The 17,457-nt window shown below is 32.6% G+C and overlaps 1 protein-coding gene across 2 annotated transcripts; it reads left to right on the top strand.

Moving 5' to 3' along the window:
• The first annotated feature begins 3,832 nt into the window (after positions 1 to 3,832).
• Positions 3,833 to 7,807, top strand: LOC148201023 (receptor-like protein EIX1). Of its 2 annotated transcripts, XM_088114581.1 has the most exons (4): positions 3,833 to 4,358; positions 4,431 to 5,222; positions 5,484 to 7,573; positions 7,664 to 7,807. In XM_088114581.1, the coding sequence occupies exons 1-3, from the start codon at positions 3,833 to 3,835 to the stop codon at positions 7,565 to 7,567; spliced, it is 3,402 nt and encodes a 1,133-aa protein (XP_087970707.1). In that variant the 3' UTR covers positions 7,568 to 7,573; positions 7,664 to 7,807. The 2 variants fall into 2 exon arrangements, with proteins under 2 accessions (XP_087970707.1, XP_087970706.1); XM_088114580.1 differs by having other exon boundaries at positions 3,841 to 7,573.
• Positions 7,808 to 17,457: the final 9,650 nt, after the last annotated feature.

Below are 17,457 nucleotides of genomic sequence, written 5' to 3'. Positions count from 1 at the left end.
TCTCATGGTGTATGTTGATGATATTGTTATTACAGGGAATGACAACACTAAAATTACTCAATTAAAGAATCATTTGTTCAACCACTTTCAGACTAAAGATCTGGGTCGTCTAAAATACTTCCTTGGTATTGAAGTAGCACAGTCAAAAGAAGGTGTCATCATTTCACAAAGGAAATATGCTCTTGATATTTTAGAGGAAACAGGCTTGACAAATTGCAAGCCTATTGATAGTCCTATGGACTCAAATCAAAAGCTAATGAGAGATCAAGGTGAACCTTTCTCAGATCCAGAGAGATATAGAAGGCTGGTTGGAAAACTCATATATCTTACAATAACAAGACCTGATCTTTCTTATCCAGTGGGAGTTGTGAGTCAATTTATGCAAAATCCACATGTTGACCATTGGAATGCAGTGATTCGAATTCTCAGATACATAAAAGGAAATCCAGGACAGGGATTGTTGTATGAGGACAAGGGAAGCACTCAGATTGAAGGATATTGTGATGCAGATTGGGCTGGTTCTCCAATTGATCGAAGATCTACTACAGGATATTGTGTTCTACTTGGAGGGAACCTTATATCTTGGAGAAGTAAGAAACAAAGTGTTGTTGCTAGATCTAGTGCTGAAGCTGAATACCGATCTATGGCTTTGACTACATGCGAACTTGTGTGGATCAAGCAACTTCTCCAAGAGTTGAAATTTTGTGGAAATGAGTCTTTGAAACTGTACTGTGACAACCAAGCAGCCCTTCATATTGCCTCCAATCCAGTGTTTCATGAGAGAACAAAACATATAGAAATTGATTGTCATTTTATTAGAGAGAAGTTGTTGACTAAGGAACTTGTTACTGAGTTTGTCAATTCTAATGAACAACTCGGAGACATTATGACCAAATCTCTAAGGGGGCCTAGGATTCAATGTATATGTTCCAAGCTTGGTGCATATGATCTATATGCTCCAGCTTGAGGGGGAGTGTTGAAATATATTGTATTGTATAATGGGCTTTTAGGGCTGGTCCATTGTTCCTTATATAGGACTTTTTTGTGTAATAGAAACTTTAACACAGTAATAATATTTTTACCATCTTTCAAACTTTCACAATTCTATTCTGTTGTTGTGGAACACTTGCTGGCACACTTGCCGGTTTATTAGGACTTGGTGGAGGATTCATCTTGGCACCCCTTTTCCTTGGAATTGGAATCCCTCCTCAGGTACCTTTCATTCTTCTTTCTCATCAAGTTTTTCTGTGTAGATTTTTCTTGGAAACCGTTCTGATTGGAGAATTTTTCACAAAGGTGGCAAGTGCTACATCCATTTTGGCAATGGCATTTTCAGTATCTATGGCTGTGGTGGAATATTACCTTCTCAAACGTTTCCCCGTTCCTTATGGTATGTATGCATGAAAGAATGAACAGTGTGCTGGATGACTAGTAATTTGCCTATTCAAAGAGCATGTGCTTAGTACTAGATAATTTTAATGGACCAAGAGGAGCTTAATGAAGCAATAACTTGTGATTTTAATGTTAAAGTTTGGATATGGTGTTGCAGCACTATGCTTGGTAGGTGTAGCGACTGCAGCTTCAGTTGTTGAATAGTATTTGGAGAGCATTTGTGATCATTTTCATCCTAACCTTCACACTGTGTGTGAGTGCAGTTTTACTAGGTAGGTGTAGATGATTTTGTTTTGTTTTGTTTTGCAGGTTCTGTAAGGCAAATGTAAAATGGTTTTATTTAGTGGCATGACAAGTGGAGTAGGAGTTGCACTTATGATCGAAAAGATTGAACGCAAAGAGCACATGGGATTTGGAAACCTCTGCATGTACACGGCTAAAAATTAAGGTTCATGAGGCCTAATATTTACAGGGTTGTTTAATGCAGTTTTGTATTGTCTTTGGTTAGATAGTACCACATTTTTGTATATTTTTTAAGTATACTTTTAGTTCACTTGAAACACAAAAATTCATTGTATTAGTCATCAATTTCAACAATTGAGTATTTGAGGTATACTTTTTGGTTCATATTTTCTCAGGGAGCCACGACTTTGGCCAGAAGAATATTTGTTTTTTAGAAATGGTTATATTTGTTTTTAACATAATATCCTTGTTTAAATGGAAAGAGAATCAAATAGTAAAAAAATCACTTTTTTTACAGGTAAAATTATGTTTCCTTTTTCATTTTTTATTTATTATGCGTTCACAAATTATTATTAAAAATTGTTTTACTTTTTATATTATTATAAACTATTTAGTCTTGTTTTATGAAAATGAATATAAAATATTATTTTCAACTAATGGTATATCAGTTATATTTTTGGAAATAGAGATGATGTCGTGAATAAAGATGTTAAAGATAAACAAGAATGGTGAAAATGGGATAGTTCCTGCGGTTTTGTTAAAAACCTTGTTAATCCCGACGGTTTTTTAAAAATTCAGTTAATCTCGGGGGTTTTTGAAAAATTTCTACAAATCACGAAGGTTTTTGAAAAAGTCCTGTCAATTTCAGTTTTTTCTAGGGATTTTTGTAACCTTAAGAATTGTATTTTCTAGGAATTAAAACCCCACTAACTTTAAAAATAACCCTTACTAAAATTATATATTTTTGTAATAGCGAACTTACTACGGATGAGGATTTTTATTATTTAAATATTTTTTTCATAGAACTTAAAAACTTAAAAAAATAATTCCAAATTATTTTATAAAAAATAACACAAAATATAGAATTTTGTAATGGTATTTACTTTAGATAATGTTTTAGTTCTACATAGAAATAAATGACGTTATTTTGTTATACTGTTGAACTGTGTTAATAACTCTTTCTATGTCACATTAACCATATTTTCTATTCATAAAAGAAGCTATTGCAAATATTACAACTTGTTAAAAAATAATTGCCTTGCAAAATGCATTTTCAGAGTAGTTTTCTAATTTTATTATCTTTCGAATATTGGCTTATAATTCTATCACTATTTTTTAAGAAAACATTTGATCGATTATTTTTTATATAAAATTGTCGTTTAATCTAAAAATTCCAAGTTCGTGTTAGTTACCTTTCTTTTCACAAGTCTTTGGATAAGTCAATTGATTGGAATAGAATTATTGTCCCAAAAAATTTCCCACCATTGATAATGAGGAAAGTGACTAAGGTGGAAAAGTGGAGGCTTCCCTTGTCATTTTATTTGAATAAAGACCAATGTCTAATTTTCCAATAATCACTAGATTTATTGAATTTTCCTTTTTTTAGCAATATTTTTTACATTTGGTCCCATTACCCCAAATTAATTTACTATAACAAAGTCATTTGCTAGTAATATGAGATGACAATTTTATAGGAACAAGATATAAATGGTGACATAAACTTTCACTATAAAAATATTTTCTTAATATTTAGCTGGACTTACAAATTTTTTTAAATATCCTTAAAGAAAAATATCTATTTTATGAATTTTATAAAAATTTCACATACAATATACGATTTTCTAATTGTATCTATTTTCATACAATATTTTGTCTCTAAGAATAACTAACTTTATAAATAATATTGTCGTTTAAAATGAAAATACACAAGTCTTCTCCGAAGTCAATTGATATTATTGAAATTATTGAAATCTTCCATGCATTAATGAAATGCATAATAAAGTTATTTATGGACCACAAAAAATTAGTTGATATGATGAATAAAAAAATGGAAAACAGGCAAACACGACAATGACTTAGAACAGCAGTATTGGTAATTAATGAGTCGGTGTGAGTATAAATGTGGGTATTGGGAGTGATAAATTCAGAACACATATCAATCTAATTCTATACTATTCACTCTCTCTATTTCATCATCATGAATATTCTCAAAGTGAAGATGTTTGTGGTGAGTGTGATGAGTGTGGTGTTGCAGGTTGCTTATGGACAACACCATATCAGATGCCTTCCAAAAGAGAGGGATGCACTCCTTCAATTCAAGGCTGCCATTGTCGATGACTACGGCATGCTTTCTTCTTGGACCACTCCCGACTGTTGCCAATGGGAGGGGATTCGCTGCAGTAACCTCACCGCTCATATTATAAGCCTCCACCTTCCTGGACAATACAATGAATTTCCTTTTCTTGGTCGTTATTATGAAGTCTCTCAGCGTTACATCAGCGGAGAGATCCACAAGTCGTTAATGGAATTACCACACTTACAGTATTTGAACCTCAGTTTAAATGATTTTACAGACACTAATATTCCAGAGTTTCTTGGCTCTCTTACCAACTTGAGATATCTTGATCTCTCTTCATGTCTTTTTAGCGGACAAATTCCAACTCAGATAAGTTTTCTTTCTCATTTGAAATATTTGAATCTTGCAAGAAATTATTATTTGGAGGGTTCAATCCCTCCTCAACTTGGAAATCTCTCTCGGTTGGAGTATCTTGATCTCAGTTGGAATTCTTTTGAAGGATACATTCCTTCCCAACTTGGAAATCTCTCTCGGCTGCAATATCTTGATCTCAGCTACAATTCTTTTGAAGGATACATTCCTCCCCAACTTGGAAACCTTTCAAATTTGAATAAACTCTATCTTGGAGGATATGATAGTGCTCTCAAAATTGTCAGCAGTGATCAATGGTTATCTAATCTTAATTCTTTAACCCATCTTTCCTTCAATTCCATACCTAATTTTAACAGTTCTCCTATCTGGCTTCGAACCATTGCCAAGCTACCAAAACTAAGAGAACTCAGTTTAATTGATTGTGGCCTTTCCGATGATTTCCTCCTTTCCTTCAACCCTTCCAACTTCAATTTTTCTCATTCCCTTTCTATTCTTAGACTTTCCTTCAACTCCTTCACGCAACCGAGGATATTCCAGTGGCTGTCAAACACCACTACCAACCTTGTTGAGCTTGATGTTCGAGGTAACCTCTTGAAGGGTTCCGCCTCATATCATTTTGGCTTGGCCATGAATTCGCTTGAGCACCTTGACGTCTCCCAAAATGTGTTCAAGGGCGAAGATATGAAATTATTCATGAATATATGCACCCTTCGTTCTTTACACATGTCTAGAAACAATATGACCGAAGACCTTTCGTTAATTCTTCATAATTTCTCCAGTGGTTGTGTTAGATACTCATTACAAGAATTTAGTTTGGCATCCAATCAAATCCAAGGCTCCTTACCTGACCTTTCAGCATTTTCAAATTTAAAAACGTTGGATCTTTCTGAAAATCAATTGAGTGGGAAGATAGCTGAAGGCACTAACTCTTTAGAAGGTGGTGGTCCAAAATCATTTGGGAGCACATGTACTTTGGAGTTATTGGATTTGTCTAATAATAAGTTGAGTGAAGATCTTACGGACATATTTAATCATTTGTCTGCATGTTCTAAATACTCACTACAAAAACTGAGTTTGGCATCCAATCAAATCAGAGGCTCCGTACCTGACCTTTCAACATTTTCAAATTTAAACATGTTGGATCTTTTTGACAATCAATTGAGTGGAAGGATACCTGAAGGCACTAGGTTGCCATCTCATTTGGAGCAGTTGTCAATTGGGTCTAACTCTTTAGAAGGTGGTGTTCCAAAATCATTTGGAAGCATATGTACATTGGAGTTATTGGATTTAACTTTCAACAAGTTGAGTGAAGATCTAACAGTGATATTTAATCATTTGTCTGGATGTTCTAGATACTCATTGCGAGAACTATATCTCGGTCAAAATAAAATCAATGGCACATTACCTGATTTCTCAATATTTGCAAAGTTGGAAACGTTGGATCTCAGTATCAATCAAATTAGGGGTACTTTGCCTCGCAACCTCGCAACAATGTTCCCATCATTAAAAAATTTGTACCTTGATAATAACAAGCTAAATGGGACAATTTCTGAAGATCTTCGATTTCCAACACAACTTGAGGTATTATCCTTGAACTCAAACTCTTTGAAAGGTGTGTTAACTGACTCTCATTTTTATAATATGACAAAGTTAAAGAGCTTGATATTGTCAGATAACTCATTGATGTTAGAAGTTAGTCAAAATTGGGCTTCAACTTTTCAATTATATAGTATTGAATTGAGGTCTTGCAAGCTTGGTCCATTGTTTCCCAAATGGCTCGAGAAACAAAATGTAGTTCAATCCCTTGACATTTCAAATAATGGAATATCAGGTACGATTCCAGAATGGTTTTGGACCAAATTTGGATTGTCAAATTGGATGAGTATTGATATTTCATCTAATAATTTACAAGGTACGATTCCAAATTTGTCAATAGAGAATCATTATTTTTCTCTTAGTCTTGCATCAAATCAATTTGAAGGTCATGTTCCGCCATTTTTACGAGGCTCAATATCTCTTGATCTATCAAACAATAAATTCACAAATTCTTTTTCATTTTTATGTTCTAACGGTGTAGCTGAATCTTTATACAAATTAGACCTTTCAAATAATAAGTTTTCTGGACAAATTCCAGACTGTTGGACCCATTTGAAGTCATTGGCTTACTTAAATATGAGTCAGAACAAGTTTTCAGGAGAGATTCCTTCTTCAATGGGATCACTCCTTGAACTTCAAGTTTTGTTATTGAGAAGCAATAATTTAACAGGTAAAATCCCTTCCGTCTTGAAGAATTGCACACAGTTGGTGATGGTAGACATAGCAGAAAATAGATTATCAGGATCTATCCCAAATTGGATCGGGAACGAATTATTAAAGTTGCAATTTTTAAGCTTGAAAAGCAATTATTTCTCTGGAAATTTACCATTGCAAATTTGTTATCTAAAAAATATTCAACTCTTAGATCTCTCGCTAAACAATCTATCTGGACAAATTCCTAAATGCATAAAAAACTTTTTCTCAATGGCTCAAATGACTTCTTTGAGAGATTATTATCAAGGTCATCAATATTTGGTCAACACTAGTGCTACGAAAAGAAACTTTTCATATGATTTGAATGCATTCTTGATGTGGAAAGGTTCAGAACAAATGTTTACAAACAGGGGATTGTCACTTTTGAATAGTATTGATCTCTCAAGCAATGAATTATCAGGAGAAATTCCAAAAGAAATAGAGGGTTTATTTGGATTGGTGTCATTGAATCTATCAAGAAACCAATTGACAGGGAATATTCCTTCAAATGTTGGAGAGTTAACATCACTTGAATTTCTTGATTTGTCACGAAACCAACTTGTTGGTTCTATTCCTTCGAGTCTTGTTCAAATTGATCGACTCACTCTGTTAGATTTGTCACATAATTATTTATCTGGAAAAATTCCAATTGGCACACAATTACAGAGTTTCGATGCATCAAAATATGAAGATAATACCGATCTTTGTGGACTACCATTAGAGAAATTGTGTATTGATGGAGAACCAAGACAACAACCAATTGTTCAATATCACAGGGATGACAATTTCATTTTCAATCGTGAATATTATATAAGTATGACAATTGGTTTTGCTATAAGCTTTTGGGGAGTGTTTGGCTCAATCGTAATAGTACATTCTTGGCGTGATGCATATTTCAAGTTCTTAAATAATTTAGGAGACACTCTTTATGTCATGACAACAGTGAAAGTTTTCAGAATCTGCTACAAAACATAGCTGCAGGTAACATTATTTTAACCTTGTGTTAAAATTTGATTTTTTTTGTTTTATTATTATTATTATTATTATTAAGTTTTGCTTAATTTTTGGCAGAGGAAATGGAATTTGAAGATTAAAATGATTGTGAGGGTATCATGCTCAAAGGACAAAAAAAACAGAGGAAAGAGGTACTCTGGAGATCGATAACTGAGGAAGATTTCTAAACATTTATTTTCTTTCAATGTTTCTTTCTTCTCCATTTTTATCTGTAATGGTTGTTCAGGAAGCCTATTGTGATTGTGATATTTTTTTTTCTAAATACTTTGTTTATATCTTCAGCCGTTTCTGTGATTTTTTTTTTCTAAATACTTTGTTTATCATACAATAATTTGATGAATCTTCAAAACGTTAGAAATGACATAATTATTTTGAGTCATGTTCTTTGATTATGGAAAACTAATACATTATGTGTTTTTGTTCTTTTCTACCTTCATCTCTTGCATGTGATTAAGAGGGTTCGTGTATTAATTAGTTTTACGTTAATTACTTTAGAAAATTTTTGCCTTAAACTTAATCAGAGTAAGATGGTATGAATTACATTGAAATTCGATTGTAAGTTGAAGAATTTATAGCACGACATTAATTTCTTTTGTCACTTGGCAAATAATCTATTAATTATTAAATTTCTTGATAATTCATTTTAAAATATTTCAGATTCTTTTTAAAATATTTAAAAAGAACTTGGGTTAGCCGAACCTAATAACAACTAAAGAGGACACTCAAAATAATTATGACATCCGTAATCTCACGCTTAATAATTCATAATTGATATATTATAACATTACACTTAAGGTAACATCCCTTAATCTCACACTTGATAATTCATAGTTGATATATATATATATATATATATATATATATATATATATATATATATATATATATATATATATATATATATATATATATATATATATATATATATATTTTAAACTCAGATTTCAACTGTAAACTCAAATATAATTTGAATTCTTCTAATTTATTCTTCTATCTCTTTCTTCGTTGATACTGAATCAGACGACAATCCTCTATCCTCTATCTACTCCCGTATATAACGAATTATACGATCATCGCACATACACATACACAAACACAAACAAGTAGAGTGAGCTAACATGCAACCAATCATTTATAAAACATGCATAATTACTTTGATACACTCAATAAACCTCATATAATAATTATGTCAGACACCCTCATACCATCATACAATAATCGCATCATAAATACTCATCCATTACTTTGATACACTCAACAAACCTCATATAACAATCATGTCAGACACCCTCATACCATCATACAACAATCGCATCATAGATACTCATTCCATCATACAACAATCGCATCATAGATACTTATCCCACAATACCACAATTACTAATAGACACTCATCCCACAATACTTTATAGACACTCGTTCCACAATACTCAATAGACATTTATTCCACAATACCCAATAGACACTCATTCCACAATACCCAATAGACACTCATTCCAATGATATGTTGATGAGCTGTCACGGGAGGTTATGCACTTGTGATGACTTCTACTTCCTCTTACAAATACACTTCCAAAATACTTCATACCATCTACAAGGTTAGTCATCAACACTATGTCCAAAACCGACACATAAACCAGGACCTCCTGCCTCTCTCACCACATAATTCATCCTTCTCTACTTAAGACTTGATGATTATTAGAGTATCAGGATAACCTTCAACTACAGGACCCTCAACATCAACATATACACAAATACCATATCATTACTGAATCTCTCCACGAGACTCATACCATGCTCATATTCCTTAACTCATATTATACCCTTACAAAATCTTCCCATAATACTCATATCATGTTCAGATGCATAAATCAAATCCAATAAAATCCAATCATCGCAGAAATCATACAAAATGAATATATCACAAAATAAATTAACAATACTAAAATATCACCATAAATGGTCACCGAAGAAGAATCAAATGTTTGACGAATCAAACTCACCATAAACGCTAGTTCATATGACTAGTCACAACTTACTGAATTTGACCAGGACTGCTTTATGATCAGGGATGTTCCAACTCAAGTTTTTAAGATTCCTCTATCCTACCATCACAATTATAATTCATAATTCCATATCTACCACAATAACATGAATTCATCAGAAATTTTCATTCCAACAAGATATATTGCACAATAATTTAACAATACATAATCTATTCAACAAGATTTTAGTTAGAGAGGTGTGTTACAATGAACAACTTATACCAAGTCTTTCCTTATTTACAGATTCAAAACAACAGCATACAATATTAGCACAAAAATTCACCAGTAAGCACCTATGTTTTTCATTAATAGTATTCACACAGAATTTCAATACATGAATAGTAATAAAACAATACTAAATCATAATATAAAAGCTTAGAAAGGTTAGCCCCCTACCTCTATTCCAGACTTAATCTCTTGTTCAAAATTTGTTTCCCCAAAAACCCTCCAGAACCTCTACTCTTTTTGCAACTAAAAATTTATTCCTAACTCTTTCTTCTCTATTTCTCAAGCTTTCTCACTTGATTCTTCCTCTCTTTGTGCAGAATAGCCTCCCTTCTCATGGCTATTTATAGTCCAAAAATTTTACTATTCACCAATTTTTTAATATTATTTATTATTTTAATATTATTTTATTATATTAATATTTTAATCACCACTTGACATATTGGATCCCTCCTTCAAACCTGGAGTGCTTTATCCACTATCAATATTTTAATTTTTTTTAATTAATTTTTTTAAAGAAAAAGGTAGAAAAGAGTTTGAACCCATGTTCTTGAAATCCCCACAATTTTCTACCATTTAAGCTACCAAAATTTCTTATTTAGCTTTCCACATTTTATAAACTTATTATATTTTCCATTCACAAAGAAATTTATTACTCCTAGTAATAAAATTGTTACTATTAAGGTAAATGTTTTTCATGGGTCTTACAATAATAGTGTAGTTATAGTATTGAAATAAACAATTGTAATCTATCTTAATTGGTGTTGACTTGATATTCTTTAACTTAGACTTTGAAACCGTATATCTCTTTGAACTTGGTAGGTTTACATATCCCTAGTTAATAAATAAAAATAAAACATATGTAAGTAAAAAAATATAACTAAAAGTATACCTATATGTAAATTATCGTATACTTTTACATGTTAAAAAGTTTCTTCAAAATCTTGTCTCGTACTAATATCTTTCTTCAATGGATCAAGATAATGAATTAATTCCAATTTAAGAATTATTTCGAACAAGTCCCAATGTTGGCTAAAATTTGAAATGAATCAATAAAATTACATTTCTTTCATCTAACTTTGAAAATAATATATTGTTGATAAAGTTGAAAAGAAAGATATTATCTGCATTGATAGGTGCAAGAAGAAATTTATCAATCACTCCATTATCAAGAAAAATAATAACTATTTATTGTATTCTCTTTCATTGGTACGTAGTTCATGTATTGTTATTTTGGTTGATGAAAAGAACTCCGTATGATTTGGCTTAGTAAAATTTTGATATAAGTATTTTATAAAAGAAAAATATAAGAATATATTAGTAATATTAAAAAAGTTATTAATAAAAAAACAAAGTTAATGATAAAAAGTAGTATATTACTCTACATATATAAAAATTGTAATTGCATCTATCTATACATAATCAATAACTTCTTTAATAATTTTTGTATTAACAATTTTTTTATGTTCATCTACTCCAAACAAATATGTCTTTTTCCATTTTTATTGGGGAAAGTGATTTTACAGGTTTTAATTTCATGTACTGGATAATTGCACCATTCAAGAAAATTAGGATGAATCATTTTACAATAATAAATATGTTCAATGATATTTTTCCTTGACATTTCCTTTTAGGAACGAGAAATTCATTTTTATCATCGATTTTCTTTTTTACATAAAGTAGAATCCTAAAACATTATAAATTAAACACGTTAGCTAATTGATAAAATATCTTAATAAATAATTATAAATTAATATAATTGTATAAGCATACCACGTCAATAAGATATTTATTAGCTAGGCCGCCAATCTTCTTTGTGGGGTTGCCGAGCTTATCTGGCAGAGCTGTTGAGCTGATCCGGTCAAACTACGGTGCTTATTATGGGAACTCTTGTACTAGTATTAGCTAGCCTAGTTTTGAATGGAGAAACACCAAGTTATGCTCACTACCGCATCTACATCATCAACAACTTTATCACCTCATTTTAATCCAAAATCTAAAAGCTATTTTTTAAACCAAGACTAACAAAGAAAATAAAATATCAAACAAGAAACCGCCACTTCTTCTTATGATGCTTTAGCAGAATTAGACTGTCACTTCTATTTCTAATGCTTTAACATAGTCAGACCATGTCAATTCTTTCCACTACATCTTCTTTCATCATTCGAACTTAAAGCTATGTTCGTGTGGCTAATAGAAGATTCTTTAAAATAAATTATACTTATGTGAATCAAGTTCCAATTGCTGCTGAGATTAAATCACATACTTAACTTTATAAAATAATAATTAGATACATCGATCCAACTATGTGCATATATGACTGTTTACCAATGATCCAGCACTTGAATCACCATTTCTCATTAAGCCAACATTAGGTTCACATTAATTGCATAGAGAAAAAACATCATGGTGTGAGAATGAAATCTAAAAAGGACATGTGTTTTTATTTAAATTTGGTAAATTAGATTTGGTCAAACTCTTATCTACTTTTGACAACTCTAAACTCAAGATTAAGAAAAAGGACAAATCATACAAAATATATAGAGGAACTATATATTATTTAATAATGCTACTCGTAATAATACATTATTTATAAAGTCTATATATTATAGCTGCTGTTGAAAGGAAAAAACAAGTAAATGGAATGACAAAGATAATATATAACAGCAAGTCTTTACCGCTCGACTTTCGACATTAACCGAGAGGGATTTACCGCTTGTTGAGACCTCGGCAAGCGTACCGGATCGTTCATGTAATATAAAATGGTAAATCCAAGTATCATTTTTCCAAGAGATTTGTTTCGATTCACTGATTGTTAAAGTTTACTAATTTAGCAATTATTAAACGTATTTTTATAACTCAATTAAGATTGGCATACAGATGAAAATGAAGTGGTAAAAACAGTCTAATTAAAGTTCACTGGGGTTGAAATTCAAGTTCATCACTCAGGTAATTTTCTACTAACACAATTCCTTAAAATTAAGCATCGACATCCTAGGCGCATGCAGCCTCTGATCCCTCAAATGACAGTTCAGAATCACTCAAACTAAATTACTAATCCCTTAGCTAATTCAGTTATCAGATTTGCCTTAAACATAATGTCACAGATGACTAAAAATTCCATCCTGTGTCTAGGACTTGAAATCCTTTAGCTGTTGTATCCTAGGTCCGCGATCTCATACATTTCCCAATGATTTAACCGTTCAAATAGCTCAGATTCCCATCATAGGCATGAATAATAAAGATAGAACACATAATTCAAACAAGTTCATGCATTAATAGAGAAATTACATAGAAGTTGAGAATTTTACTCTGAACCCTAGTGAAATGGAGTTCTAGCTACACATATACATCATAGAAGCGATAAATGATGGATTGAATGATAGAAAGTGGTGATTTTCCACCTCGGAAGCACCCAGAACGAGCTGGACGTGAGCTGCAGAGTCCCCTCTGGACTTCTCCCCTCCAAGACTGACTCTCTCTGCCTTTGGATCGCGTTTTTAAAGAGAAGGGCTGTAAGTGATTTTTTGCTGGGCGAGCAGCCTCCTCTCGCTGGGCGAGTGGTCTCGCTGGGCGAGTGGTCTTGCTGGGCGACCGTCCACCGCTCGCTAGGCGAGCGTCCACCTCTCGCTAGGCGACGAGCGTCCACCTCTCACTGGGCGACGAGCGTCCGTTCGCTGGGTGACGAGCGTCCGTTCGCTGGGTGACGAGCGTCCGTTCAGGCTTGGTTTTGATCCTTCTGGCTTGGCAAATGACGCGCTCCAAGTCTTGGATAGTATCCAATCCTTATTCTACTTCGAAATAAACAAACAAAAGCATCAAAACACATTTAAACAATTAAAACTATATTTTACATCAACATTTATATACTTTTCATGAGAATTAACACTTAAACTTACTCAAAAGCACAACAATTTAAGTAACAAATACAAGCAAAGTTCACAGTTATCACCGCTCGGCCTTCAACATGAAGCGAGAGGGATTTACCTCTCGTCCTTCAACATGAACCGAGAGGGATTTACATCTCGTCCTTCAACATGAATCGAGAGCGATTTACCTCTCGACCTTTAACATTAACCGAGAGCATTTTACCGCTCGACCTTCGACATTTACCAAGAGGGATTTACCGCTCGGCCTTCAACATGAACCGAGAGGGATTTACCTCTCGGTCTTTGATTTTGACCTAGAAGTTCTTCCTAGGGAAGAGACTTTACCATTCAACTTTGAGATGGCTTTACCTCTCTGCTTTGAGCTAGGAGTGCTTCCTAGTGTATGGGTTTTTCCGTTCGGCTTTGAGAGGGCTTTACCTCTCTCCCGAGAGGGATTTACCGCTCGGTCTTTGACTTAGGAGTGCTTCATAGGGAACAGGCTTTACCGTTCAGCTTTGAGAGGGCTTTACCTCTCTACTTTGAGCTAGGAGTGTTTCCTAGTGAACGGGCTTTATCGTTCAGCTTTGAGAGGGCTTTACCTCTCTCCCGAGAGGGATTTACCGCTCGGTATTTGACCTAGGAGTGTTTCCTAGGGAACGGGCTTTACCGTTCAGCTTTGAGAGGGCTTTACCTCTCTACTTTGAGCTAGGAGTGCTTCCTAGTGAACGAGATTTACCGTTCAGCTTTGAGAGGGCTTTACCTCTCTCCCGAGAGGGATTTACCGCTCGGTCTTTGATCTAGGAGTGCTTCTTAGGGAACGAACTTTACTGTTCGGCTTTGAGAGGGTTTTACCTCTCTCCCGAGAGGGATTTAGCGCTCGGTTTTGGACTTGATCGTTAATTATGAACTTTGCTGACGAAATTGGCAATCAGTGTTTGCAATAGGAGACTTCCCCTTCGTTAATTGAATTCCATGATACTTTAAGCATGAAGTCCGTTTATGACAAGATCTTAGTCTGCACTTGCATAGTTGATGGCGTGGATTTTGATATATTTTTCTTCAAGATGTTGACTTGCTGAAATTCTCATGATGATATATATTATGGTATATAACCGTATAATAAATGATTCGGTTACCAGATATTATGAATTGCACCAAATAAATAACATATATAATAAACAAGGTATCAAAACGGTCTTGAGATTTTATAATATTGTTGTTGATAGTTATCTCTAACACAACAATTTCTTTGACTATTTTAATCATGCCAAAAAATGTTTCGGTTATAATAATTAGATAACTATATTTATAGTTATATACTATATTATATATAATATATCATATATCATATAATATATTATGGATTATACTATATATATTTAAAATATCTATATAAAATAGTTGTTATAATATCTATTATTAATTAGATATTTTATGAAATATTCATATTTCAAAACATACTTATTGATGACGTCTCACGTAGATATGGATGGCAACGGGTCGGACACAGAAAGTGCCTACCAGCAATCCGACCCGACAAAAAAAAATCCACCCGCTACCCGACCTGCTACCCGCACGGGTATCCGCTTAAAAAATATCCGCGGATATTTTAAAACCCGCGGATATCCGTGGATACCCGCATATACCCCACAAATATTTTAAAAAATATATTTTTATAAAATATTATAATGAAATTTAAATAAAATTACAAAAAATATATAAAATATAATATATATATTAAATTATAATGAAAGATGATGGAATATGATGTAGAAGAAATGAGTATGGTTATGAACGAGTATTCTGGGGAGGAATATCTCATGAATGTATATTGGAATTGGTAAAGTATGAATGTGGGCATGCTAAGCTGGCGGTTCATCCTGATATTCCGTGATTACTCCTTCTCATGTAAAGAAGGGTAAGTCATGTGTGGGAATGGCAGGAAGTCCTAGTCCTTATGGTTAATTTGGACATATAGGACTAACCTCGGGTGGTAGCTGTTGAGGGTATCTCAGTTACTACATCACCCGGGTGCACGAACGTCGTAGCTACACAGAGTTCATACAGTCCGGACAGTCAGAGTCTAGTATTAGGCTTTGCATGTATAAGTGAATGAACTAGCTCGTTTAATTAAATTGTGTGAAATATATGTAGATACTTGAATTGAATTACATAAGCTTACCCTATTTTCCTGTCTTGTCCGTTTTGTACATTTGGTCGTTTGTCCTGTTGCAATGATCATCCGTGTGGATGTGAGCAGAAGGAGATGAGTTGCTGGAAGAAACGCTAGCAGAAGAAAATCTGGTCGAGGTGGAAGTTAAGACCGAACAGTAGAAGTGTTCAGTCAGCTGTTGGTTTTCTTTGTATTACTGTTTGTACCTCTCTTGGCTACTTCTTTTGTAGAACCGTTCGATCATTTTTTACCCCTTTTTCTTTTGTAAACCGTTCGGCCTAGTTATAGTTAGTGTGCAGTTTTAACTTCCCGTTATATTGTAAGGTCGTTCGGCCATATCTGTACTGAATCTCTTTTGGAAGACTGAGTTGTAATATTATTAGATGTAATTATTCTATTGTATCGTTTTATATTGTATTTTGGGATGTTACAAATTCTATTACCTTTAAAAACTTTTTTTCATAATAACACAACGATAATAATATAATAGTTTCTATTGAAATTATTATGAAAAAAATAATAATTTAATTTCACATATAATTATATTGTTTTAAGAAAACAATTATAAACTCAGATTAAAATATTAAAAAATTAAAATGAAGTAAATTAAATTTAGATTTATTAAACACGGATATATGCACTAGTATTTCAACAAATCAAGGAATTGAAGGATAAAACAAAATACTATGGATATTGAGTCCTAAATTACGGAAATTAAATGTATCTATGTACTTGATTACGGGGTTAATTAAGTAGAGAATGATTATAAATACATGGAATAAAAACATATAAAGCGAAATACTTCTTACAGTTAGGTCTCTTAAAAGATAAAATACTTACATTTGTAAAATTTTGTATCACTAAAAAATTAGTCATTAGGTAATAGTTCTTTGTCCGATTGTTAGTTTATATTAAAAAATAATCATTTCAAAAATGTTTTAAGGAAGGAAAAGATTTTTCCGAAAAGGTTATTTTTTTCCAAATTTGGGTAAGTTTATTTTCAAAATTGAGGTTTTTATTTTTTTTATCTAAGGTAATTTATCTTTATATATTATTATTATCATACTTTATATTTTTTTTAAATTAGTAAATGATAGAAAAAATACAATAATTGATCAGACATTATAATTTTTTTTTTCTAACTGGTTTTAACGTTTTAGAAAATTGAGTCATCAATCACATGAAATGGAAACTAAAAGAATTGCACGAAATTGTTAGTCTTTCATAGACTTCTTTGTATAAAAGCAAATTAAGCAACGTTTCTCATGCTTTGGCAGTGTAGACTTTCTCAATCCTCTTTTTCCCACCTGTGCTCTCACCTTCAAGCCTTTTCACATGTGAATAACATGATACATTGAATTAAATAATGAAACTGCTCATGTACTCATGATTCATCTTCTTGGTCAAAATACACTATTTTCAATCCAAATATTCAACATTGCAACCATTATGATCATAAGTCTCTTCTTCATCTCCTGATTTCATATATGCTAACACTTATCATGTGTTGTATGTTCAGCTTCAACTTTATGAAGAATT

This window comes from Vigna umbellata, chromosome 4 (genome assembly GCF_029865625.1).
Source record: "Vigna umbellata cultivar VRB3 chromosome 4, Vumbellata_1.0, whole genome shotgun sequence".
Lineage (NCBI taxonomy): Eukaryota > Viridiplantae > Streptophyta > Magnoliopsida > Fabales > Fabaceae > Vigna > Vigna umbellata.
This window is presented reverse-complemented; position numbering and strand designations above follow the sequence as displayed.